The 25,844-nt window shown below is 40.3% G+C and overlaps 1 protein-coding gene across 8 annotated transcripts in view; it reads left to right on the plus strand.

Annotated features, from left to right (window-relative positions):
* LOC126175652 (DNA ligase 3) overlaps positions 1-25,844 on the plus strand; it is a 644,184-nt gene that overhangs the window by 410,987 nt on the left and 207,353 nt on the right. For all 8 annotated transcript variants that reach the window (XM_049922552.1, XM_049922551.1, XM_049922546.1 and 5 more), the window contains 2 exons: positions 1,793-1,905; positions 10,659-10,769. In XM_049922552.1, the coding sequence (XP_049778509.1) occupies positions 1,793-1,905; positions 10,659-10,769 (224 nt within the window). The remainder of the gene's footprint in view (positions 1-1,792; positions 1,906-10,658; positions 10,770-25,844) is intronic.

Consider the following 25,844-nt stretch of genomic DNA (forward strand, 5'->3'; position numbering starts at 1 on the left):
AAAGTTGGAGATTTCCATGATAATTGCATCCCAAGTCAGTGGATTGGCCATGAAGGGTCAACTGCATGGCCACCTCGCTAACCAGACTTAACAGCACTGGATTTCTTTCTCTGATGTTTGATTGAAGACTGTGTGTGGGTTCCTTCCCTACCAAACAATTTAGCCTATCTGAAAAATTTAATCTATGCTGCCATTGCACAAGTTGCACCTGATTTGCTGCACTGAGTGTGGGAAGTTACTGGTTGCATGTTTTCTGTATCACAATGGTAGTTACAACAAACCAAAATGACACTTGACATTTTTGTATGACACGACACTTAAGGTTGTTTGCAACAAAATAACAAATCTACCAATTCTGTAAATTTTCTCAATAACTTTCTGTATTATTCCAAAGTTTTAAAGTTGTTGTTTTATTTTATTTTATTTTATTATTTTTTTTACTCATCCTGTATAATGGGTAATGAGGATGATTTATGACTTTCTGTCTGTGGTAAGGTAGCAGAATTCTGCAACTTTAGTTAATTTACTGATGTGTCTACTATAATGAACACAGTTTATTTCTGAATGTGTGTGGTTGATTAACTCATTTCAAGAAAGGTTTTGTTTAGCAAGTGTTGAAAGTGTCAGGGAGATGCTCATCCAAATCCAGTGGAAAGTGCTAAAAGAGTGTTGTTGTGCATCACAGTGTGCTTTACTGTTATAATTCCAAGAGCATACATTTCGAGAGCAGTCGTCCTATGTATATATGTCTCAGAAAGATTATGAGGACAATATTAGAGAGTTTGAGATCACATGGAGGTTTACTAACAATCATAATTCTCACATGCCAGTCGTGAATGGAATCGAAAAGATGACATGCCAATGGTACATAAAGTGTTCTGTGCCACGGAGCACACCATGGCTTACAAAGTATAGCTGTAGCTGTAGGAAATGTGTGCAAATAGTATCAGACTTTAAAAACTTGCATGTGTGTTCATCAAACTCCATTACACTAATAGGAGCTGTAATTGTTAAAATCAGAAAAGTGTAATCTGACAAGACATTGTAAGCACCACAAATATACATAAAATGACAATCATTAATAATGGCAGTTTTACCCACCTTTTTTAATATTTTTTTTTATTTTACTTTATTTTTTTATTTATTTTTTTTTACTGCATTTAGGGCATTTCAGAATCTCCAGTGTATCAGACTTTAAAAACTTGCATGTGTGTTCATCAAACTCCATTACACTAATAGGAGCTGTAATTGTTAAAATCAGAAAAGTGTAATCTGACAAGACATTGTAAGCACCACAAATATACATAAAATGACAATCATTAATAATGGCACTTTTACCCACCTTTTTTTAAATTTTTTTTTATTTTACTTTATTTTTTTATTTATTTTTTTTTACTGCATTTAGGGCATTTCAGAATCTCAAGTGTCATAGCCCCAAATATTGAAAACTGTCCATGGCCTTGTATCCTAACTAGAAAATGATCTCCATTTGGTCAATGCATTCACATATTTTTGGTCCTAAACTTTTTCATAAAGTACTTGCACTTCTAATAAATGTATGCATGCAGGTATTCAGCTGTCACATTTTGAAAACAAAACTTATTACACAATTTCATACACAACTTGTTGCACAGTCTGATATCAATATTATTCAACCAAGTCTTCTTCTGAAGGTTAGGTACCAGTGTGCACACAAGCTGGCACTGTCAGTATCATGAGAACCTTGGTGTATTTTGTTGACAAATGGGAGAAACTTCTCTGAAAACTAACATCTTTTTTTTTCCTTTTGCAGGGGGGATGATGTCAGTATTTCTGATGGGATGCTATGATACATACCGTGATAAATGGTGTACTGTCACTAAAGTACACACAGGTCATGATGACAAGACTCTTGAGAGATTACAGGTAATCAGCTGATGCATTTCCTCTTTATTAGTCCGTATGGTCTTTCATTTAGATCCAGACATGAGAAACTCGAGCCCATTTCCACTCTGGAAACACATTCTGATCTTACAGAATGGGAGTTGCTCTTCTTGTACTTAGCAGGTTATTTATAAATCATTTACATTCATTCAGATACATTTTTGAATATTAATATGGTATAACTTGAAGCAACTAACCAGCCATCAAAAGCAAATGTGTTATCAGAAGGTGATAGCCACATCAGGTAACAAAATAAAGACAACATGGCAGTTCCTTTTCTGACAGTCAGTTGTACATTAAGTGATATGTAGAAGTATGGGTAGGACTGCTGATGAAGAGTTGGCAACATCACAGTATTTCCACGTTTGTGCATAAGAGGTTCATGTGAAAGTGCATCCTTCCATCTTGGAATGATTACATATTAAGACTTTTTTTTTTGTGAAAGTGTCTACACAGAATCAAAGGCAATTGGGGTAACAAACAGAATAAATCACAGTAATTACTTTATTACTGTATAATAACCCATTAAAGATGGAGTCCCTTGTACCAAAATAATCAGAAAATCCCCCCTGCGAGTCCAGAGTAAGAATAGGCCCGACGTATTCCTGCCTGTCGTAAGAGGCAACTAAAAGGAGTCCCTTCCCCTCAAGGGGGTAGTTTGCCACCCTATGGTCTCCACCATGGCGTTTGAGACAGCCTATTCTTTCTCTCCCTCTCTCAATTTTTTTACTATTCTTCTTTCCTCCCTGTGCGTGCCTGAAGGCCGACCCACACGTTCACAAGTGTAGCTGGTCACGGGGAAACGCGTAATTCCCCTCCCTGAGTAGACAAGTAAGACACGCACATACCCCCTGGTAAAGTGGTCCCTCCGTCCATTTCTCGGGAGGTGTGACCTGAGGTGTAAACATTCACCTAAGGCGGGAGCGCCCTCTGAGAGGGTCCCCACAAGGAAGGAGCGTGCCATTGGAGACACTGGCAATCACAGGAGATTCATCTGCAATGGACTTCTCTTCTTCTTCTCTCTCGACTTCTGCCCAAAAACGGAAACTTGGCCAGTCACCAGTGACAAAAGTACTACCGCCTGCCCCAAAGTTCCTCGTAGTTTATAGGTCCGAGGACAGAAGGGATTTTTCATGTGTCAACCCTTTCGTTACTCAGAAGGGCGTAGATGCCATAGCCGGACCTGTCAAGTCTTGTACCAGGATGTGTAACGGTACCTTGTTGTTGGAAACTGAGAGCACCTTTCAGGCACAAAACCATCTTCGGGCCACACTCCTGTACACGTCCCCTGTCCGGGTGGAGGCTCGACGGATTGACAGACAAGGAGATTCAGTCTTTCCTCGCTGAGCAGGACATGACGGCTGTCCATAGAGCCATGAAAAAGGTTGACAATGACCTTTTACCGACCCGGACACTTTTCTTGACCTTTGATAGTGTTCAGCTGCTGTCGCGCATCAAAGCAGGCTATGAGGTTATTTCTGTTCGCCCCTATGTCCCGACACCTACTCGCTGCTACCAGTGTCAGCGTTTTAACCATTCCTGCCAGTCTTGTTCTAATGGGGCTAAATGCGTCGCTTGTGGCAGGGACGTCCATGAGGGTGGCTGTCCGCCTCCATCTCCTTGTTGGGTGAACTGTCAGGGTGACCATGCAGCGTCCTCTCGCGACTGTCCCATCTACAAGGATGAAAGCTGTATACAAGAAATTCTGGTCAAAGAGAAAGTGTCCACCTCAGCTGCTCGCAAGCTTTTTGCTAGTAGGAAGCCCACACTGCTCCCAGTGGGGAAATATAGTACCGTCCTCACCTCTCCTTGGCCTACCAGGGAGGTATCGACGCAGACATGCGATCTGACCTTTAGCACTATGGTCGTCCATTCGGCCAGAGCTAAGATTGCCCGGTCAACATCTCCTCTTCTCCCGTCACCCCTAAGACACAAGCAACTTAATTAGCTTCTGCCAAGAGTAAGACCCAGAAGTCAGATGCACAGGCCTTTAAGAAGGAACCATCCAGTGAAGACTTCTTACGTGTCCTGAACTCCCAGCCATTGACCAGTACTTTGACTAAACGACTTTCCAAGAAGGCTCATAGGGAAAAAAGTACTCCCTCTCCGCCATGGCACGTTTCTTCTCCTGCGCCACACAGCAGTTGCCGCCCCAGGCCGTCATCCATTTCGCCTGGCCGCACCGTTAGTAGCCGAACATCTGACTGTTCACCAGTGGAGGAAGCTCCCCCTCCCGACCATCTTCACATGGTGGCCAACAAACCTATTGAAGAAACGGACGATGACTCTCTGCCTATTGATAGCGGCACCAATGCTCGCTTGAAGCCAGGCCCTCAGCGGCCTTCGAGGTGACCCCTTCTTGCTTCTCCTTTTTCTTTTTATTCTCACAATGGCACTTCTTCATTGCGGCATTTGCTCCAACCGAGAGGACTTAAAGTTGCTGCTACACTTGCACTGTTCACTCGTCGTAGCTCTCCAGGAAATGAAGCTATGCCCATGTGATCGAATTGACTTGGCACACTATGCCTCTGTGCGTTTTGACCTAACCCCTATGGCAGGTATTCCAGCTCATGGAGGGGTTATGTTGCTGGTCCGGGATGATATCTAGTACGATCCCATCACATTGCACACCAATCTGCAGGCAGTTTCCATCCAAATTACTCTCCCCACTTTCACATTTTCCATTTGTACTGTTTACTCTCCATTGTTGTCATGATGCAAATTATTGCTCAGCTACCTGCACCATTTTTGTTGACTGGAGACTTCAATGCCCACCATCCCCTTTGGGGCTCTCCAGCATCCTGCCCTAGAGGCTCCCTGTTAGCAGACCTTTTCAACCACCTCAATCTTGTCTGCCTCAATACTGGTGCCCCTACTTTTCTTTTGGACACATCTCACACCTATTCCCATTTAGACGTCTCTATATGTACTACCCAACTTGCACATCGGTTTGAGTGGTATGCTCTTTCTGATACGTATTCGAGCGACCACTTCCCTTGTATTATCCATCTCCTGCATCATACCCCATCTCCATGCTCAACTACTTGGAACATCTTCAAAGCAGACTGTAGGCGCTTCTCTTCCAGGGTGACCTTTCAGGATCAAATCTTCGCAAGCTGCAATAGTCGGGTCACACACCTCATGGAAGTCATTCTCACTGCTGCTGAATATTCCATCCCTCATACTACTTCTTCTCCACGTTCCGTACTGGTCCCCTCATGGACCGCAGCATGTAGATGCTTTACGTGCTCGTCGACATGCTTTACGCACCTTTAAACGCCACCCTACGATGGTGAATTGTATCAATTATAAACAATTACGTGCACAGTGTCGTCGTGTTATTAAAGGAAGCAAGAAGGCCAGCTGGGCTGCTTTCACAAGCACCTTCAACAGTTTTACTCCTTCTTCTGTTGTCTGGGGTAGCCTGCGCCGGCTATCTGACACTAAGGTCCACTCGCCAGTTTCTGGCTTGACGGTAACGAATGATGTCCTTGTGGCCCCTGAGGATGTCTCCAATGCTTTTGGCCAATTTTTCGCACCTGTTTCAAGCTCTGCTCATTACCACCCTGCCTTCCTCCCCTGAAAACAGGCAGAGGAGGCAAGGCCACCTAACGACCGCTCCTTGAATCGTGAAAGTTACAATGCCTCATTCACCATGCGGGAACTCGAAAATGCACTTGCCCAGTGACGGTCATCCGCTCCAGGGCCTGATTCTATTCATATTTAGATGCTGAAGAACCTTTCTCCTGCGGGTAAAGGTTTTCTTCTTCGTACTTATAATCGCATCTGGATTGAGGGTCATGTTTCTACATGCTGGTGCGAATCTATTGTTGTCCCGATTTCTAAGCTGGGAAAGGACAAGCACTTGCATTCCAGTTATCGACCCATTTCCCTTACCAGCTGTGTCTGTAAGGTGATGGAACGAATGGTTAACTATCGTTTGGTTTAGCTGCTTGAATCTTGACACCTACTTACCAATGTACAATGTGGATTTCGTAGGTGCCGCTCTGCTGTTGGCCATGTGGTTACCTTGTCAACCTTCATTATGAATAACTTCTTGCAGAAGTGTCAGACCGTGGCTGTGTTCTTTGATTTGGAGAAGGCTTACGACACCTATTAGAGGTCGGGCATTCTCCACACCATGCATACATAGGGCCTTCGCTGTCGCCTCCCTCTTTTTGTTCGTTCCTTTTTAATGGATCAACAGTTCAAGGTATGTGTGAGTTCTGTCCTGTCAGACGCCTTTCTCCAGGAGAATGGGGTGTCACAGGACTCAGTTTTGAGCATTGCTCTCTTCGCCATAGCGATCAATCCAATAATGGATTTCCTCCCAGCTGATGTATCAGGCTCCATTTTCGTGGATGATTTTACCATCTACTGCAGTGCGCAGCATACATGTTTCCTGGAGCGCTGTCTTCAGTGTTGTATTGACTGTCTTTACTCCTGGAGTGTCGCCAATGGCTTCAGTTTTTCTGCCGAGAAGACGATCTGTATTAACTACTGGCGCTACAAATAGTTTCTCCCACCGCCGTTACATCTTGGTCCTGTTGCTCTCCCATTCATGGAGACAACAAAATTTTTAGGTCTTACATTTGATAGGAAACTTAGCTGGTTTCCACATGTGTCATATCTGGCTGCCCATTGTAGCCGTTCCCTAAATGTCCTCAGTGTTCTCAGTGGTACGTCGTGGGGAGCAGATCGAACCGTCCTACTTTGCCTGTATCGGTCAATCATCCGCTCAAAACTGGATTATGGGAGCTTTTATATACTCTCCTGCATGCCGCCTCAACTCTATACAACATTGGGGGTTATGTCTTGCGATCGGAGCGTTCTGTACTAGTGCTGTCAGGAGTCTTCATGCTGAAGCCAGTGAATTGCCACTAACCAACTGGCGCGATATACTGCTTTGTCGGTATGCCTGTCGGCTATTGTCAATGCCTACCCACCCGTCTTATCGTTCCTTTTTTGACGACTGTCTTGACCATCAATACGGGTTGTATGTATCTGCCCTGCTACCCCATGGAGTTCGAATTTGTCGCCTCCTTCAGCAACTTGATTTTCCACTCTCTGCATCCTTTAGAGTGGGCGAGAGCCAAACGCCACCTTGGCTCCAGGCTCTGGTTTGCGTTCACCTTGACCTCTGCTCGCTTCCAAAGGAGGCTATCCCAGCTTCGGTATACCGCTCGCGGTTTGTCGAACTGCGTTCATAGTTCATTAATACGTTTTAAGAACATTGTTTACTACGGCCATTTGCTGGAGATCGATAACATGAGTGTGCGTGCGAGCGTGCATGAGAGTGCACGCATGAGCACACGCGAGCGCACAGTCTCTGACTGAGACTTGTGTGTTTGTGTGTTTGTGTGTGTGTGTGTTTGTGTGTGTGTGTGTGTGTGTGTGTGTGTGTGTGTGTGTGTGTGTGTGTGTGTGTTTTAATGATATTGTTACAGTCCATCCCAAATTTTCTATTGTTGAACACAGTCAAATGCCTTAGGTAGGTCACAGAAAATACCAACAAGGGCTATTTTGTAATTTAACGTTTGTAAAATTTGGTGAGAGAAGATGCAGATGGTGTTCTCAGCTTAGCAACTCTTCTGAAATCCGAATTGTGGTTTGCTGAGGGTGTTATTGTTGTTCAGGTGAGATACTGTTCTACAATACATCACCTTCCAAAACTTTTGGAAAATGTCAGTAGTGTAATGGGTCAGTTGTTATTGACTTCTCTGCTATTGCCTTTCTTATAAAGGGGTGTAAGAAGGGCATATTTCAATCTCTCTTGAAAAATGTGCTGCATTACGTGTTTCAGAAAACACACTGTTTATTATGTGGAAACAAGTCTTTAGTACTCTGTTGGAAATACTAGCAAATCCAGATCACCTTTTATTTTTGAGAGAACATATGACGTTCTTAATTTCAGAAGGAGAATTGAATGAGACATCCATATGATTGAATTTTATGTCAATTGCTTTTTCAACATGTTGCTTCGGTTTTACCCTCGAATTGTTTGCCCCTGTAATTTCTACTACATTTAAGAAATGGTTGTTAAAGATGAATGCTACCTCTGACTGATTTTTTATAGCGCTTCCATTTAAGTCAATATATAGTGATGTTCTTGTGTTCTGTGGCCTGTTATCCTGCCTCTTGTTTTACTATAATCCATATAGACTTAAATCTGTTGTCAGAATTGCTGATTTCTGACATAATGTGTATGTTCATTGATTTATTATAAAACTCTTCTTAGTAATTTTGAGCAGTTTTTGTAGTTTGCAACTACTGCAGGGCCTTAGTTTATCATTGAAAGAAAGTTTCATTTTCCTTTTCCTTTCACATGATGCTTTAATCCCTTTAGTGATCTATTGGCTTTTGCATGGCTATTTAATGTCCTTTCTGTTTAGCTTCTGCAGATTTCTATTTTCAACTAATAATATGAATTTATCATGGAATAGTTTAAATTTTATTTCAACATTTGGTTCGTTACAAATTTCATCCCAGATCAGCTCTTATAAACTATTTCGAGAAATGTTTATCCTGGAGTCATTAATTATTATAACTAATTTCCACTGAGAAGTGTCTATACCATAAGGCACTATCTTGTTATTTTATCCTGGTTGACTGTGCATCACAATCAAAGAGCATTTTTAATACTAGGTATACAGTTTATATTTTCTTGCTTTGAGCTTCATTAAAGAGAACATTGTCAGTTAGGATCCTACTGTCTTTATCCACCTGTGTTGGAATTTTTATTACTGAGGTTAAATTTTAGGATCCAAATAATATTTCTATATCATTTTTCCTATCAGAATCTTTCAGAAAATCTATACTGAAATCACCACAAATTGCTTTCTGTGTTCGATAGATATAAGAGTAAGGAATCCATCTGCCTCACAAACAGTTCAAAATTTCCCAGTGGGGATCTGTATTCAGCTACAATTAAAAGTGAACTATTTTTAGTATTAATATGTACGGACCACTACAAAGTCTATATTCTGATCTAAAAATGGTTCCCTTCTGACCTTCTGATATCAGTAACTTGCTTTGTGTGGTGGATACCATTATACATTTCTGCAGTTATTTAAGGGAGATGAAAATTTGTTATGGAGTGAAATAAAGCAGTAGGGGGAGAGAGAGAGTAGAGAGAGAGAGAGAGAGAGAGAGAGAGAGAGAGAGAGAGAGAAGGAAAAACAGTAAAATAACATGGAATGAGGAATGAAATAGGAAACCGCTTGGTAGAATTTTGCACACAGCCTACTTTAGTCACTACTAATATTTGATTCCAGAATTGGGTAAGAACATTGTATGCATGGAAGAGACTTGGCGACGCCAGGTGGTTTCCGATTTATTGTATAGTGGCAAGGCACAGATTTACAAACTAGATTTTAAACTGTAACACATTTTCATAAGCAGATGTGGACTCTGTTGGTAATTTATAGGTTATGAACTGTGGATGAAAACTGTAAAAAGTGGAAGAACTGGGAATTTAACTTATTGGGACCTGAATAATTTGAAAGAACCATAGGTTATTGAGAGTTTCAAATGGAGCATTAGGCAACAATTGACTGTGATGGGGGAAAGGAATATGAGAGAAAATGCTTGATAGCTTTCACGGATGAAATAATGAATGAGGAAGTGGGAGATGTGTCTGTGTGAGATGATTTTGTCAGAGCAGTGAAAGTCCTATGTCAAAACAAGGCCTCTGGAATAGGTGAGATTCTCTAAGAATAATGGAGGTCTTTGGGAGAATCAGCTGTGACATAGTAGGCTGAAGAAGGGAAATCTACATTCGTAGCTCTTCTGGAGCAAGAGAAAGCTTTTGATTATGTATATTGTGATACACTCTTTGAAACTTGAAGGAAGCAGGGATAAAATACAGGAAGCAAAGATTATTTACAACTGCTACAGAAACCAAACTGCAGTTGTAAACTGAAGAACAGGAAAAGGAAGCACTGTTTGAGGAGGAGGTGAGGTATGGTTGTAACCTATTCCTTATGTTGTTCAATCTATATGCTGAGCAAGCAGTAAAGGAGAGACAAGAGAAATTTGGAAAGGATATTAAAGTTCAGGGAAAAGAAATAAAAACTTTGAGGTTTGTGAATAACACTGCAATTCTGTCAGAGACAGCAAAGGAATCGGTAAGAGCAGTTGAATGGAATTGGTAGTGTCTTGAAAAGAGGTTGTAACATCAAAACAAGAGAAACAATGGTATTGGAATGTAATCTTATTAAATAATACAATGCTGAGAGAATTAGATTAGGAAATGAGACACTAAAAGCAGTAGATGAGCTTTGCTATTTGAGCAACAAAATAACTGATCATAGCTGAAGTATAGAGGATATAAAATGCTGATTGGCTATAGCAAGTTAAGAATTTCTGAGAAAGAGTAGCTTGGTAGCATTGAATATAAATTTGCATTAGGAAATCTGTTTTTGAGATTTTGTATGGAGTATAGTCCTGTAAAGAAATGAAACATGAATGATAAGGAGCTCATACAAGGTAATAGAAGCTTCTGCATGTGGTGCTACAGAAAATATTGAAGATCAGATGGGTAGATCAAGTAACTGATGAGGAGATACAGAATCAAATTGGGGAAAAAGTAATTTATGGCGTAACTTAAATAAAAGAAGGGATCCACTGACAGGGGGGGTGCATTAATTGTAAAGAAATATGTGGGGATGTATACAGTATGTTTTGTTCCTTTTCCCCTGATAATCATTTCTTCTAATTATTTCATGTAATCGCAGGATGAACTGGGGCCCCAGGTGACAAAGATTAGCAGAGAGGCCTCTCGTGTGCCCAGTTGGCTAAATTGCACGAAGACAATGATTCCAGACTTTGTTGCCAAGGATCCTAAGGTAAGTTGCTGTGAACTTGGTTTTCACTTTGTTAATTTGTTGATTATCTCAAAAGGAAAATCCACCATGAGGAAATTTTAAAATCTCATGGAGCAGAACATTTGATCATTAATTAACTTAAGAAGACAAAATTCAAAGTATATCTGGCACACACATTGAGAAGTAGAAAAACTCTGTGTACCTGTCAGAACTGTTTACTTCTGCCTCAGGAAGAAAAGGAGATAGGTTGTGCAAGGCTGTAAACAAGGTATGTCATGTACACCAGGGACTGAAAAGGACTTACATGTAGAGCTTTTCAGGACAAACAGACTAGTGATGCACCTTACATACATTTCACACATGTATAGTCCGTGAAGGACTGAAATTTGCTAGGGGAAATAAAAATGATGGTGATATAAAACTTTCGTATGTCCACTCAACAAGCCACGTTTTGCTATATTTAGTGCAGGGTAGGCTTTTTTTTCTTTTACTACGATAATTCCCCCCCCCCCCCCCCCCCCCCCCCCCCCCCAAAAATTGCCCCATACTGGATGCAATGTAAGCACATTCAGTTTCAATAGTAAATCCCTGCAATCACATCTACATAGACACACATCCATAAATCATAAACCCCTGTGAAGTACCTGGCAAAAAGTGGCTATCATTGTATGACTATTTCCATCACACACTATACCTCTTGTAGGTATTCTGTTGTTAGAATACTTGTCTATGATGATCTTGTGCTTAGTAAATGAATCAAAGATTAAACATGCTGCTCTTCATTCTTCTATCTCTCTCCCATTAATCCTGCCTGATAACGGTCTTGGGCTGGCGAAGTAAATAAAGATTTTATAAGCTGCTGCTTTCATGGGTAAATTACATTTCCTTAGGTTCATCCGGTGAATCTGGTGTCCAATTTTCCTACAGTTAATTTTATGTTTTTGTTCAATTTTAGTTTATTCTGTGCAGATACTCCTAGATATTTTACAGTTGTTTATGTTTATAGTGATGATCAATAGTGTAATAGAATAGTAATGGCTCTTCAGGCTCATTTATGCACAGTGCCTTACTGTCAGTCCCTGCACCAAGCATTTTGCTTAAATATTGTGATGTTGTGACCACCACCACCACCACCACCACCACCATCACCATCACCATCACCATTTGTGAACCCTCCACAGAACTTGACGGTATCCGCCATGTCACCACCTGGGAGTTGCTGTTTGTTGTCCTCTGGATCTCATGTGTAAAAAAGCAAGCTGAGTTTCAAAAGGTGGTTGTTTGCAGAATGCACACGGATTCCTACAGAGGCAACTTCCATTCTCCAGTAGGATCACAATACACTTGCATGAAAGTGTTTCATATCTTGAACAGATTTACGTCAATGGTGCAGGCCTATTCTTGTGTGTCTCTCTTGGATAATATACCTTGTAAATGGAAATAACCTGCCTCCATTTCCCAGTTGCTTGGAATGCCTCACTGCTCCAGTGACCTATGAAAGTGGTATAATAAAGGAGAGGAAGTAATTACACAGAATCTGTATAAAATTATACAATTATTCATCAGGTCTAGTTGCTTTTCCTCTGTAGAATAATTTTAGTTTATTTTGTTTTTTGTTCCATTATCACTTACCTGAAAGTTATTTCAGCACTCGTGCAATGATTGAAGGGATGACCATATTATGATCTACCTCAATGAAACAATTTTAGAAGATTGAATTTAGTATTTTGGTCTTAACAAGAAGCCGTTCTACATGTAACAGGTAGTTTACAGTCATGGAACCATCATCAGTGCACCTTTCTATATACTTTTGTCATTTTTTATCTTTTATTTATTAGGATTTGGCCATGGAATTTTGTAATTTGATCATGTATATTTTAGTTAAGAACTAGTAGTATGTATCTGCATTTTTTAATCCACTGTAAAAAAAATTCTAAATTACTCATGATGACTGAAGGCTAATGCTTAAATATAGAGGAATTAATTAATGTATTACCTCTAAGTACAATAATGGAAAGTCATCGGTGCATTACAAATAAAAGGTGTAGTGCAGGTAACAACTTCCCATATATGTGGTGAGTGCTACTTTTACTCCTTTCTTTATCAGTAAAATATGTATTTTACTTTCAAATTTCATGGAACATCTCCTGTATGCCTTGCTGCACTAACACTCCTGGAAGGAAGGTTATTTCAGAGCAATGTCTTACCTAGAGCCCATGGATTGTTTTCAGAATGAATCATTCACTCTGTAGTGGAATGTGCATGGTTTTGAAACTTTTTAACAAATCAAAACCATGTGGAGAGAACAACTCAAGGTAGGACCTTGCCATTTGTATGCAATGCTCTTATTAAGTAAGGTATCTAGGAATGACTGACAAGTCCCCTCACAAACTGAGTCCTTTCTATATGTTTCAATTAGTTTCCAAACTTTATATGTATGGATACATTCTGGAAACGCCCCATAGACTATGGCAAAACTAGTTTAATATAATATCCTTTTTGTGGTATGCTGGTTCAGCAAGGTATCCAGGACAACTTTGATGCACTTTAATAAGCAAGGTTAAGATACTGGGATAATTGAAGCCATGAGAATGAATTGCAAGTTGTGCCCAGCTTGCTCAGTCAATAACAAAGATACTTGCAACAAGAAACACATAATCTGCATGACATACCAATATGAGATTATTTTGTTCGCAATTGGCATGCTGTAATGCATAGTTGCAGGGAAGCACATTTGCATGGCAGAGTGATATGGATGATTTTATGCATGACTAGGTCACTGGATATTAGTAGTCACCCATCATTACCATGGATGGACTGGAAGTTGACTTTCATCCCCAGTATCATTTCACAGCTGTGGAATAGAGCCCAGTAGGGAGGAAACATTCACAGAATGAGCAAGGTCGACCACATCAGCATTCCAGTATTGGCATCATTACATTGTGTTAGGTACCCAAAGATGTCAATCAACATCTACATTTATAAACCTTGTGTAGTCTCCGGGTCACATATTTATTTTAACTGTATGTTGTCTACTTTGAGACATTTTCTTGTATATATGGTAATGTGCATTTCCATTCCACAACAGTACAATAGAGTCCAGAAAAATTTAGTGACATATTGACCAATGAGTATGTTTAACCTGGCATAATCAAACAATGGAAAACCCAGAATGAAATGTGACAATATTATGAATAGTATAGTTGCTACTCACCATACAGCAGAGGTGTTGAATTGCAAATAGGCACAACAAAAAGATTGTCACAAAATGAGCTTTTGGCCAACAGGCCCTTTCTTGAACAAAAAAATCACCCCCCCCCCCCCCACCCCACACACACACACAAATGTACGCATGTGTGTCTGTGTGTGTCTGTGCCTTTTTGCAAAAAAAAGGTCTTGTTAGCCAAAAGCTCATTTTGTGACAGTCCTTTTGTTGTGCCTAACTGTGACCCAGCATCTCTGGGATTGGCTTAACCTGGAAAATGTGTCACAATGTCTATTCTTACAGTATATGTGGAGGATACCACACCAACATAACAGCACCAATGTTATCTGGGGCAGCATCTTGTTGGGAGCATTTAAGCCAATTTATATGTTAAATAGAAATGCTGTGACATTTATGGTCTGTAGGGTTGACAATAGTGCAGTGGTATGTGCTTTTTTGTACATGTGAATCTGGATTCCATCTGATTTGACCTCACAGGATTGACCTTGGGGGTGGGGGGGGGGGGGGGGGGGGGGGGGAAGAAGAGCACCTTCAGCATGAGAATGTAAAAATGGATAATCATATCCATTGCCACAATGTTATCAATGCATCTTGTTGTTTTGTGGATCTCAAAGAATCCTTAACTCACACACATGTGAGAGTATTTGGCAGTCCGGACACAGGTCTGTCATGGCAGTGTGAAAATGTAATCTCTGATGCAATGTCAGATGGATGTTTTAAAATAAGTGTTTCTCATGGATTACCAGACATTAACACACCCATCATATAGTGCTTCCATCACTTTTCATAACTTTTAGCCAAATGATGCAATAGTATACATGGTTTTCCATTTCTTAGATGTCACACAAATTTAAGTGAGTTCTGTAGTTTTACTCCAGTACATTTTCCTTGACATTAGTATTATATGGAAATTTTTCTTCAGCTTGTTTGGCTAATCATAAGTGCCTCAATTTTTTGTAGGCCAAATCTGTAAGAAGGTAGCTTACAAAACCCTTGTTTGACCAGTTCTTGAATACTGATCGTCAGTCTGGGACCCATACCAGATAGGACTGATAGAGAAAATAGACAAGATCCTAAGAAGAGCAGCTCATTTCATTACAGTTTCATTTAGTAATGTGAAAGCTTCACAGAGTTGCTCAGCCATCTCCCATGGCTGACACTGCAAGAGGAGCATTCTGCATCATGGCATGGTTTACTGTTAAAATTCAGAGCATATACATTTTTACGAGAGTCAACTAGTACATTGCTTCCTCTTGCATATATATTAAGGCTCATATGGCGTCTTACCAACAGTAGTTCATCCCACAAACCATTCATGACTGGATCAGGGAAGGAGGAAGTGACAGTGTTGCACACCATAAAATGGCTGCAGATGTAAATGTAATTGTATTCTAAAATAACAGTGTAAATTTGTCATACCGCCTCCTTCCCTGACCCTGTAATGAATGGTTTGTGTGAAAAATGATTGTTCATAAGTGTCTGTATGAGATGAATATATATGTAGGAGGAAGCAATCTCTGTTGACTCTTCTAGAAATCTACACACTTTGAATTTTAACACTAAACCACACCATGACTCAGAATGATGCTCTTACAACCTCAGCGACTGGAGTTGGCTGAGCATCTCTGTAAAGCTTCTTGCATTTATTAAGTGAATCTGTAATGAAATGAGCTGATTGTCGTATGATCTTCTCTATTTCCTCCATCAATCCTATGTGGTATGACTCCCAGACTGATAAGCAATATTGAAGTATCTGGGAAAAAAGTGTCTCTGTCTCTTGCCTCTCTCATGGATTACTACTGTATAATTAAAATAAATAATGTAAGAGAACATTAAATTGTCTTGTAAGTTGTTGTTATGTTTGATGAATATTATCCTATGAACTGGGAAAGGAGGTAGTTCTAAATGTTGACCATGTTTCCATATTTTTGAGAGAAGCAGTTTTTAACACTGTAGCTAGGCAACATACTACAAAAAGTTCTGTATGTTTGTAAAACAACTAGGATAACAGTGCTATTTTTAAGGCATGTGGAGTACTGGGGCTAAGAGAGATTTAGGCCAAGGGGATAGTGAGAATGAAGCATTCATCGCAGGGATACTTCTCAACAGGACAAATTAGAAGTGTGATGTCACATTACTGACTCCATCAAAGGTACAGTGACCTGCTAAGCACCAACATCATGTACTAACTTCATAACGACCAGTACACAGGACTCAATATGGGTGTGACCATGAACAAAGTATCCACTTGGCTCCACAGGAGAGCTCATAACTGTTTTGTGAATACATGCAAGGGGAACTTGGTGCACCATGCTGTTGCAACACTATTTCCTTTCTTGTGCAGCAGTTACATGCTCTGAATGTATCTTGTCTCAGGCTTACTTCCCAGGGGAGATTATCTTTTGACATCCTAGCTCACTTAAAGGATTTTGATTATAGCCTTTCCCATTATGTTCCACCTATTTTACAGAATATGCAGGCCATGCAGGGAAGGTTTGTCAATGCTCAGCATGGGTGCCAGTCCATATGGGGGTCATCAGATACATATAATGTGGTAGCCCTTGGGATTCACAATACTGAGTTGTCACCATCTTGCATATGTGAAGGAGTAGATGGCTGTCCATTTAGGGGTAGCAGGTAGTGGGGCTCAAGGCACTGGCCTGAAAGCCAAGTGGCCTTCACCCTGGCTGGGTGGTGCCCATGGGAAGAGTTCTCATTCATAGTAGGCAGCATCATAGCAGATATTTGTCATAGTGAAGTGGCCAGATTTATTAGCCGATAACTGTGAGGCTCTTGCAGTCTCTTCATACAGACCACAATTCAGTACACTTCATTAGGACTCTTATGAACTTCCCCTTCTTGGCAATGTCATGAGAGGAAAATGAGACTGAGCAAGTTGAACACACTTTTTCCCCTCTGTTCCTGGTTTGTACAAATCGAGGATGTTTTCTCTCAAATAAACTGATGTTCTTTGTGGACAATATGGAAAACATGTATGGTGAATTCTCTTTCCTTAGTAAATTATGAAGTGGTTCTATCTTAATTAAGACAGCAAATATTATCCAGTTCTGACTGTTATTGTCATTTAAATGACTTGGTGATGTACTTGTTACCATAAAATCCCATAAGCACTTAACATGGTACAGGAATTAATTTTTCACCAGGACTTAATGCTGCAGATTAATAAAAAACTACGTGAATCCTTCATGTAGTGCGGCATCCACTTCATGCATTGTGCACATTGAGACCTGCCGGACAAGAAGGTAGATGCCATATCATTCATCCTCACTATTATGGGGATTTGTTCCCAAAGAAGACCAAAATGTTTGACTGTTGCAATGTGAAGCTGTACTTCCAACCCTAAAGTGGTGCTTTAAGTGTCAATGCTTTGGGCACGTCTTCCTGGTTCACATGTGACTTTATTTGTGGCAACTGGTCAGCCACTTAATGAAAATTTATCATGTGTTCTACCAGCCGTCTGTATCAATTATCACCACCTTCTCTGATTCCTGTAGTGTGTGACCCTAATTGAGAAACGTGAAACCCAAAAATGTAGGTCACAGATTGTCTTCCACTTTCTGAATATCAGAAAAATATGATTGTTCATGTCAAGGCTCAATGATATAGACATTAACTATTGCTGTGGCCAGGTCACTGGCAGTACCTGGTATATTTACTCCCTCAGCATCAACCTCTGGTAGTGGTGCGCATAAACTTTGCCGTAGTGGTGATGGGCTCTCCCCGCTTGTGGCTTATGAAGCATGTGGCTATAAAGGCAGCATGTCCCTCAGGTGTTGGCCAATGGCAGCACTCCCTTCCAGAAAGTTTGCCAGGAAGCCATAGATCAGAAACCTGACACTAACCAGTAGCTGAAGGAGCCACAGATTACACTGAACAACAAATCTGAAGTGAAAGTGTGTAAATTGCATGATTTTGAATTAGTTTTGTTTATTTGAGTATAAAATGATACAAAATCATCATCTTCATAAATATTTAGCTCCAGTTTTTTTTGAAAAGGTATGTTTATTTGAGCATAAAATGATACAAAATCATCATCTTCATAAATATTTAGCTCCAGTTTTTTTTGAAAAGGTATGTTTATTTGAGCATAAAATGATACAAAATCATCATCTTCATAAATATTTAGATCTAGGTTTTTTTAAGTAATCTACAGTTTTGTATAAATAACTCACTAACTAAAAATGCATTCATGTTCCAAGATTCAGCATAACAAATTTTAAGTGAATAATTACTTGAATTATGTTGTGTGTTATGCATTGATAAATTTCAGTGCCATTCTGGGAGTACAAAAGTAAAATGTAAGGAAAAATGAAGATAATATTACATGAATGAAAATTTGTACTAGAAATGCGTAAAGCACAGAAGAAAATATGTAAATCAACTGGTCACAAATGTATATGAAGGATTACAAATGTTAAATGTCCATATGTACAATGTATACAATTACATATTTTGCTCAGAGATAAATTCAGATGATGACCGTTTTTGCTTGGCTTGACATTTATACACATAATCGGGAACATCCCTTATGACAGTCCAGCAGTAATCTGCTAAAATAGTAGGGCTCCACTTTCTGACATACCTCTTCTCAAATGTGGCAATATCTTGATGAAATCACTCCCCATGTTCATCACTTATTGCATCACAATCTTTAGGGAAGAAGTCAGGATGACTATGTAAGAAACGCATTTTCAATGACATGTTGCAACCAAATTTTTTCATAAGCTGACAACATGTTATCTACAATCTCCTAGTAATTTATTGCTCATTTGTTCCCTAAGAACTGTAAACAGACTGTCTTAAAACATTCCCATGCATGCTTCTCATCACCTTGTGTGACTCCATCAAAAGTATGGCCTCCAAAAAGCTCTCGAACCTGTGGGCCTACAGAGATGCTCTCCTTTACTTTGGCATCACTTAAGTAAGGGAATGTTTGCCTTAAGTACTCAACTGCGTCACCATCCTTGTTCATTCCCTTAACAAAGTTTTTCATGAGACCCAACTTGATGCGCAAGGGTGGGAGCAGAATCTTTTTAGGATCTACTAGAGGTTCACTCTTAATATTCCTTATACCTGGTTGAAGAGATTTTCTGGTCAGCCATTCATGTATACTGTAATGAGATGCACGAGCTCCACTATCCTATTCACAGACAATATTTAGTATACCCTAACTGCATGCCTAATAGCAGTGCAACCACTTTCAAGTCACTACAAATCTGCCATCGAGAGGACAATTTTTGTGGATCATCAGTTGATGATATATTTGGAAGAAACTTTGGATCTTGTGATGTACATGGTTCAGGACATTCAGAATCCCCATGAGAAGCAATCTTGTACTCTGTCAGTGGTTCAGGTATTGGCAGTCCCTCCCCATGTAGAACTGGACATATGGCAGAGGGAATGTTAGGATAGATCACTGTCCACTTCTTCTTCTTCTCAGATATTTGCTTTTTGATAGGAGGAACCTTACAAAAATAGCAGTCACTGATGTGGTTAGTTGGCTCACACCAGATCATGGGCACTGCAAAGGGCATTGAACATCCTTTCCCATGCATCTAATTCCTGAGGTTGCTGGCACAAGTGTTTCAGATCACATGTTGAGCCCAGGGTTTATCCTGGTCACCTATTTTGCACCCAAAATAGCAACTGTAAGCTTTTTTAATCAATGGAGTTATTTGCTGTTTTTGTGAAGCATATGTCACTTCACACACACACACACACACACACACACACACACACACACACACACACACACCACAAAATGTGCCAGCAGCACTGTTAACACAAACTCTTGGCATTTTTGTTCACTTCAGTAGTAGTAAACTTGAACAACTGGTCGTTAATCTGGAAACAAATGTGCAGAAGTTATGACATGCATTAACAAAGTCACTGAAGTTGAAGAGGAGGGAGACAAAAATATCACCAAAATTGGTATCAAAATGTTTATATCCAAAATATTGCACACAAGTAACGCCAGGGATAATAATATAATCTGTTGTTACTATTTATTATGACTTTGACAAACCATTATAATATTTGATTTTAAACTTAACATAAAAATCCGTATCTAATTATCTTATGATAATAAAAGTGTAAAATGAAAACTAGAACTAAATTTGTGATATTCGCGATCAGCACATTAGAATTGATAGGAATTGACTATTTTCAATCGATTTAAACTTTCATTGTTGCACAGTGTTATGGATTCCAGGACTGCCTGCTCTTCTTCCATTCATATGTCCTCAGCCTATAAGCCCTCACAAGACTCTAAACAGCTAAAAGTTGTAGAGGAAAAAAAGAATAAAGCTTGGGAGAAGGGTATTCCAGTGACCTCAGAGGGACCAGATCCACCCATGTCATTGGACTCTCAACATTCATTGAAATTTATGACTCTCAATGATGGCAGACAGTGATTGTGTGGTATGACTTGTCCTCCTGGTGTCCTTCATATCTAACCATAACTTCATTAATGTGATAATTCAATGTAATTGCTATGGCTATTAGTATCAACTGCCAGAACTACAACAACAAATTTCCTCCTCTTCTGTGATCTTCACTGGTGACCATTCTTCAACTCTTCAATATTACCATGTATTCTGCCTGAACTACACTGGTCCCAAGACAGCATCTGGATGCGTCATTAGATTGGTTTGCACAAATGTCATCAGTGAAAAGATTCCTCTCCATTCCATGTTGGAAGCAATAGCAGCCTGAGTGCAAATGACCCCAGTGATTACCATCTGTAACAACTTACCTTGAAATGACCACCTTAATCCAACAACCCCCCCTCCCCCCCACCCCAATTTTCTCCTACTTTATAGTTTCAGTAGCACCATTCCTGTGTGGAAGTACTACCACTTCATCTGGTAGGGGCCCTTGGATTAATAAACTTCTTTCCGATTGCAATCTGTGCCTCCTCAATGATGGTACCCCTACCCCGTTGAATGCTACCTGTGGCACTTTTTCAGCTGTCAGCATTGTTTTCTCTTCACTCAATCTTGAAGCTGTGCTATAATGTCACTGCATGACAGTTGTTATGACCATGACCACTTTCTGGTGATTGTCACTTTCTTGGTCCACAGCTTGTGGTCTAGTGGCTAGCATTGCTGCCTCTGAATCACGGGATCCTGGGTTCAATTCATGGCCAGGTTGAGGATTTTCTCTGCCCAGGGATTGTGTGTTTGTGTCATCATCATTTTTGACAGTGGCTAGACTGGATTGTGTGGGGGAAAAAAAATGACTGTGTAAAAATTAGGACTTTGTACGGATGCTGATGACCTTGCAGTTGAGCACCCCGCAAACCAAACATTGTCATCATCACTTTTTTGTCATTGCCTGATGGACCATTTATCATGTTGAACTCTTTGAAGAACCAAGTGATAGTTGTTTATCTCTGCCATCATCTTTGCCCCTCACCATCAGATTGCACTGATGAGTTTGTGGAAGACTCCCACAGTGTGATCATTGCACCACTGTAATTGCTGTTCCCCATTTTACGGATCACCTCTTTCACTGGCTGATGCCATGACATAGATGCCAAGACATCGAAGCAGCTGTTCAGGATCATTGAAGGGCCCTGCAACATCTCTAGCGACATCCTTCACAGACCAGAGGCTCTTTGCTAACATTCCATGGTCTAATTAAATGCATAGACTACTGGGCTGTCTAAAATCAGTAACTACCCTGAGCCCCTCTTTCATCATGGTATATCTACTGATGCATTAGTTCTTAGCAAACACTTTGCAACCAAATTTGTGTCCTGTTCTTACCTGGATTTCTTCTGAATTCATAAATGAGTTACATAATGAACCATTCACTTACATAATGAACCAGCAAATGGGGCAACCCCCTGGCTTTTATTCAGTTCATAATCAGATGAGCAAACATCTGAATGTTTCTCAAAGAATCCATCTATTCAGTTTCTTCAACTGTATTTGGCTGGAAGTTTTTTTTCCCCTTTGCAATGGTGAGATAGTATCATCATCCCAATTCTTAAACCAGGCAAAAACCCAATGTTCATTGACAGCTACAAATGATTAGCTTCTCTAGCATGCTCTGCAAACAGTTTGAAAGGAGATTGCCTGATGATTATTTTGGGTTCTTGAATCATGAGGCCTTTTGTTCCCCCTTCAGTGTGGTTTCCATGAGGAATGATCCACAACTGACCATGGAAACAGCAATATGACAGACTTTTTCTAAACACAAACACCACACTGCAGTCTTTCTTGATATGTACAAGACATATGATGCTGCTTGGCATTATCACATTTTACGTACCATGCATGACTGTGGCATTGGAGGCTCTATCAATTTTTGTTTCAGTTTTTATCCCAAGAGGCTAAGGCTGGTACATTAATCAGCTCCCAATGAGTCCACCAGAACAGTGTCACCCAGAAATGGAAGAGGGATGTCAATTAGACCTTTGGTCATCCCTACACTGTGTGTCAGTGACTTTTGCTTTTGGAAATCTGTAGCCTTGGCTGAATGCCAGCTCCAAGGTGCCATTCAGAGAGCTTCAACTTGAACTGTTTGCCAAGATTTCCAGTTATCTCCCACAAAGTGAGAGTCGTGTATTTCCACCATCAACCCATGGTCCATCCTGACCCAGAACTCTATTTGGGTATGCAGCACTTGGTCATGTTTGTACAGTCACAAATTTTGGAACTCCTCTTTAACTACATGATTTGGTTGACACAAATTCATCAAACAAAGCCTAGCTGCATGTGAAAGCTTAACACTTTCTACACCCTTGCCCACACTTTATTGGTTGTGGATTTTGTATACTGGGACCTGCATTTATCCCAGTTGGACTATGGTTGCTAGGTTTATGGCTTGACAACGCCTTCAGCCTGGAAATTGTTGGACCCAGTCCATCATTGTGGAGTTCAACTGGCCATTGGCACCTTATGTACTATTCTCATAGACATCTCCTTTCCAAAATGTGGATCTTCCCTCTTCAGTTTCAGTGGTACCTAGTCATACTCACTTACACAGTCACCATTTGACAATTTCCCAGTCATCCGACCTATCAAATTTTTTGCATACAAGGGGCATCATTCCCCTAATTACCCGTTGGAATGCACCTTGAGGCCCTCTGCCAAAATCTCTGCCTAACCTTAGAAGTCCCCTCCTTCATGCCCTTGATTAGTATCTAGCATGAATTTGGACCAATCTATTGCAAGGACAGACCCAAAGACACTTCAGAATATGTTCCTTTCTGTTTTTCAGGTGTATAAGGGTGCTACCCTCATTTATGCTGATGATGGCTCTAAAACAGTGGGTAGGATGGGATATGCTTTCACATCTCTCACTGATCAGGAATATCATTTGTTGCTGAGTGTGTGTGTGTGTGTGTGTGTGTGTGTGTGTGTGTGTGTGTGTGTGTGTGTGTGTGTGTGTTCTTTTTGCTGGTGCAGATTTGCAGACACACATACGACCTCTCCTCACTCAAATGTGGATCATCATCTCGTGGGCTACTGATCCCTCTAATAAATTTCACACTAGCCAGCAAACTTACTACTGTAGGGTACTCCTGTTTCCATTCTTCCTGGAAGGAATCCACTGTCCTGTGTCACCTCCATATTGGTCATGACGAATTAACACACAGTGGTGTTCTACATAATAAGCCACCTTATGTTACGGTTGTGAAACCGTACACCCTGTAGCTCACATCTCTGTGGAATGCCCTCTTCTTCTGGCTATCTAGGCTGAACATAGTCATTTGAATTCTTTGTCTGTAATATTAACAGACAACACACAGACATTGAACTAGTTCTATATTTTCTCAATGAAAGTGCTTTTTATTCTCAGATACAATGTTTCAAACTACTTTCAGGACAGGGGCAGGGTGACTGGGGATGGGTGCCTCCTGCTACTGGCTGTGTTTGGGGTCTCTTGATCCTCCCTCCTTTTTTTTTTTTTTTTTTACTGCGGTTAGCCAATTTTTTATGCCACATTTTGTTTTTGATTTTAGGGATAGCTGCTAATCCCCTCTTGACACTTTGACTATAACAGATTGGAAGTGGGACAGTTGCAGTGGGAATTCGGATGGCTCAGGTAGTGAAGCAGCCATTGAAATCAGACAAGTTATGTTCAGCTGCACATTGTACCACAGGGTGATCTACTTTGCTCTTGGCCACAGTTTTGCAGTGGCTATTAATCCTGGCAGACCATTGGTTGGGAGTCAAATCAATATAAAAAGCTGTGCACTGATTGCAGCAGAACTAGTGTATGATATGCTGCTTTCACAGGTGGCCCAGCCTTGATGGTGTAGGATAATCATGCGACGGAAGTGCTGGGTGGCTGGATTGGACTGAGTCCTCCACAGAGATGTGATCCCTGTGGCGAGGGGTTGGGATTGGGAGTGGTGTAGAGATGGAGTAGGTTGTTGTGGAGGTTGAGTAGGTCTTGGAATGCCACTTTAGAAGGGGTGTGAAGGATCTTGGGTAGGATGTTGCACATTTTAGGGAATGATGATAGGTAATTAAAGTCCTAATGGAGGACGTGGTTTAGTTGTCCCAGTCCAGGGTGCTATTGGATGACAAAGGGGGCAGTCATTTGTAGCTGGTTCTTGGCAGAGATAAGAGGCTTTGGAAGTGTATAGAGCAATGGCATGGGAGATTTGTTTCCAGACTAGGTCTGCGAGAACATTGGTGAGACCTTCAGCATACTAGGCAAGGGAACTCTTGTCGATGCAGATATGCTGTCCACGGGTGGCTAGGCTGTACAGGACAATCTTCATTTGGGACACACAACTGTATTACTGACACTAAAGAACTAGGTGCAGTTTTTTAAAGTGAGGTATTTAACATTTTTGTTGGAGAAAACTTGTGTCTTACAGAAAAACACATTTCTGTAGACACTGTATATTTGAAAGTTTATAAAAATGCATGTAAATTTTAAGCAACTCTCAATAGGTAATGCTTCATATTGTTTTCATTATTGTACTGCTGTTCTGGTATTGTAAAAAAAAAAATATTCTTCATTTGTGTGACCTTAGCGTCCGTAGTCGCATTATAATTCTTGAGAGTATTTTTGTTCTGTGTGATTCTATTCACCAGATTGGTTTTGCTTTGTGCAGGTAAAGCATCAACAGTGGTCTGTAATTCAGTTATTGACATTTTGATTTGCTTTTAGATTGAAAAACAGTTAATTAAGAATAAATTGATTTGTACTTACAGTGATTTTCAGTTGTTTTCTTCCTTACATCAGGAAATGCTATCTGCTAGCACACTGCTGTTTTTCTGCCTTAGACACTGGTAATTTTGGTTTAATTTTTAGATGTTCTGCAGCACAATGCATTTATTATGTTTTTCACAACACACTTTTATGCACACCACCATGTTCTGTTTGTTTTTGTACTTCAAGTATATGTTGTGGTTTGTGTTTTGGCCTTTCCACTAATTTGTCTTTGACCTATAACTTTTTTTAAAAAGTAGATTATTGTATGTGTGTAATTCTGTTTAATTATATTTTTCTGTATTTATGTACTGTGTAAGAGTAGAGAAGGAACAGTGATGGAGGGATTTTTATTTATTTATTTATTTTTGAAGCCATGATAAGTGGACATAAGTATATAGCAGTGTGATGGTGTGTGAGTTAGAGGAGAGGGTGAGGAGCAAGAAATGAAATGAAACTGTGTGTGTGTGTGTGTGTGTGTGTGTGTGTGGGGGGGGGGGGGGGGGGTTGTAAAGGATGGAAAAGGCTTTTTTCTTGTTCATGTAATTTCATCAATTATTATATATATAGGCTGCTTTCCAATATTTATTTGGTCATTGAGCAACTGCTTTGTTTTAATGCTTTTTGTACGTGGAAATTTTCTTGGAAAGGGATGAGGTGTCTGTCTTTAC

The sequence above is a fragment of the Schistocerca cancellata genome, chromosome 3, assembly GCF_023864275.1.
Source record: "Schistocerca cancellata isolate TAMUIC-IGC-003103 chromosome 3, iqSchCanc2.1, whole genome shotgun sequence".
Taxonomy (NCBI): domain Eukaryota; kingdom Metazoa; phylum Arthropoda; class Insecta; order Orthoptera; family Acrididae; genus Schistocerca; species Schistocerca cancellata.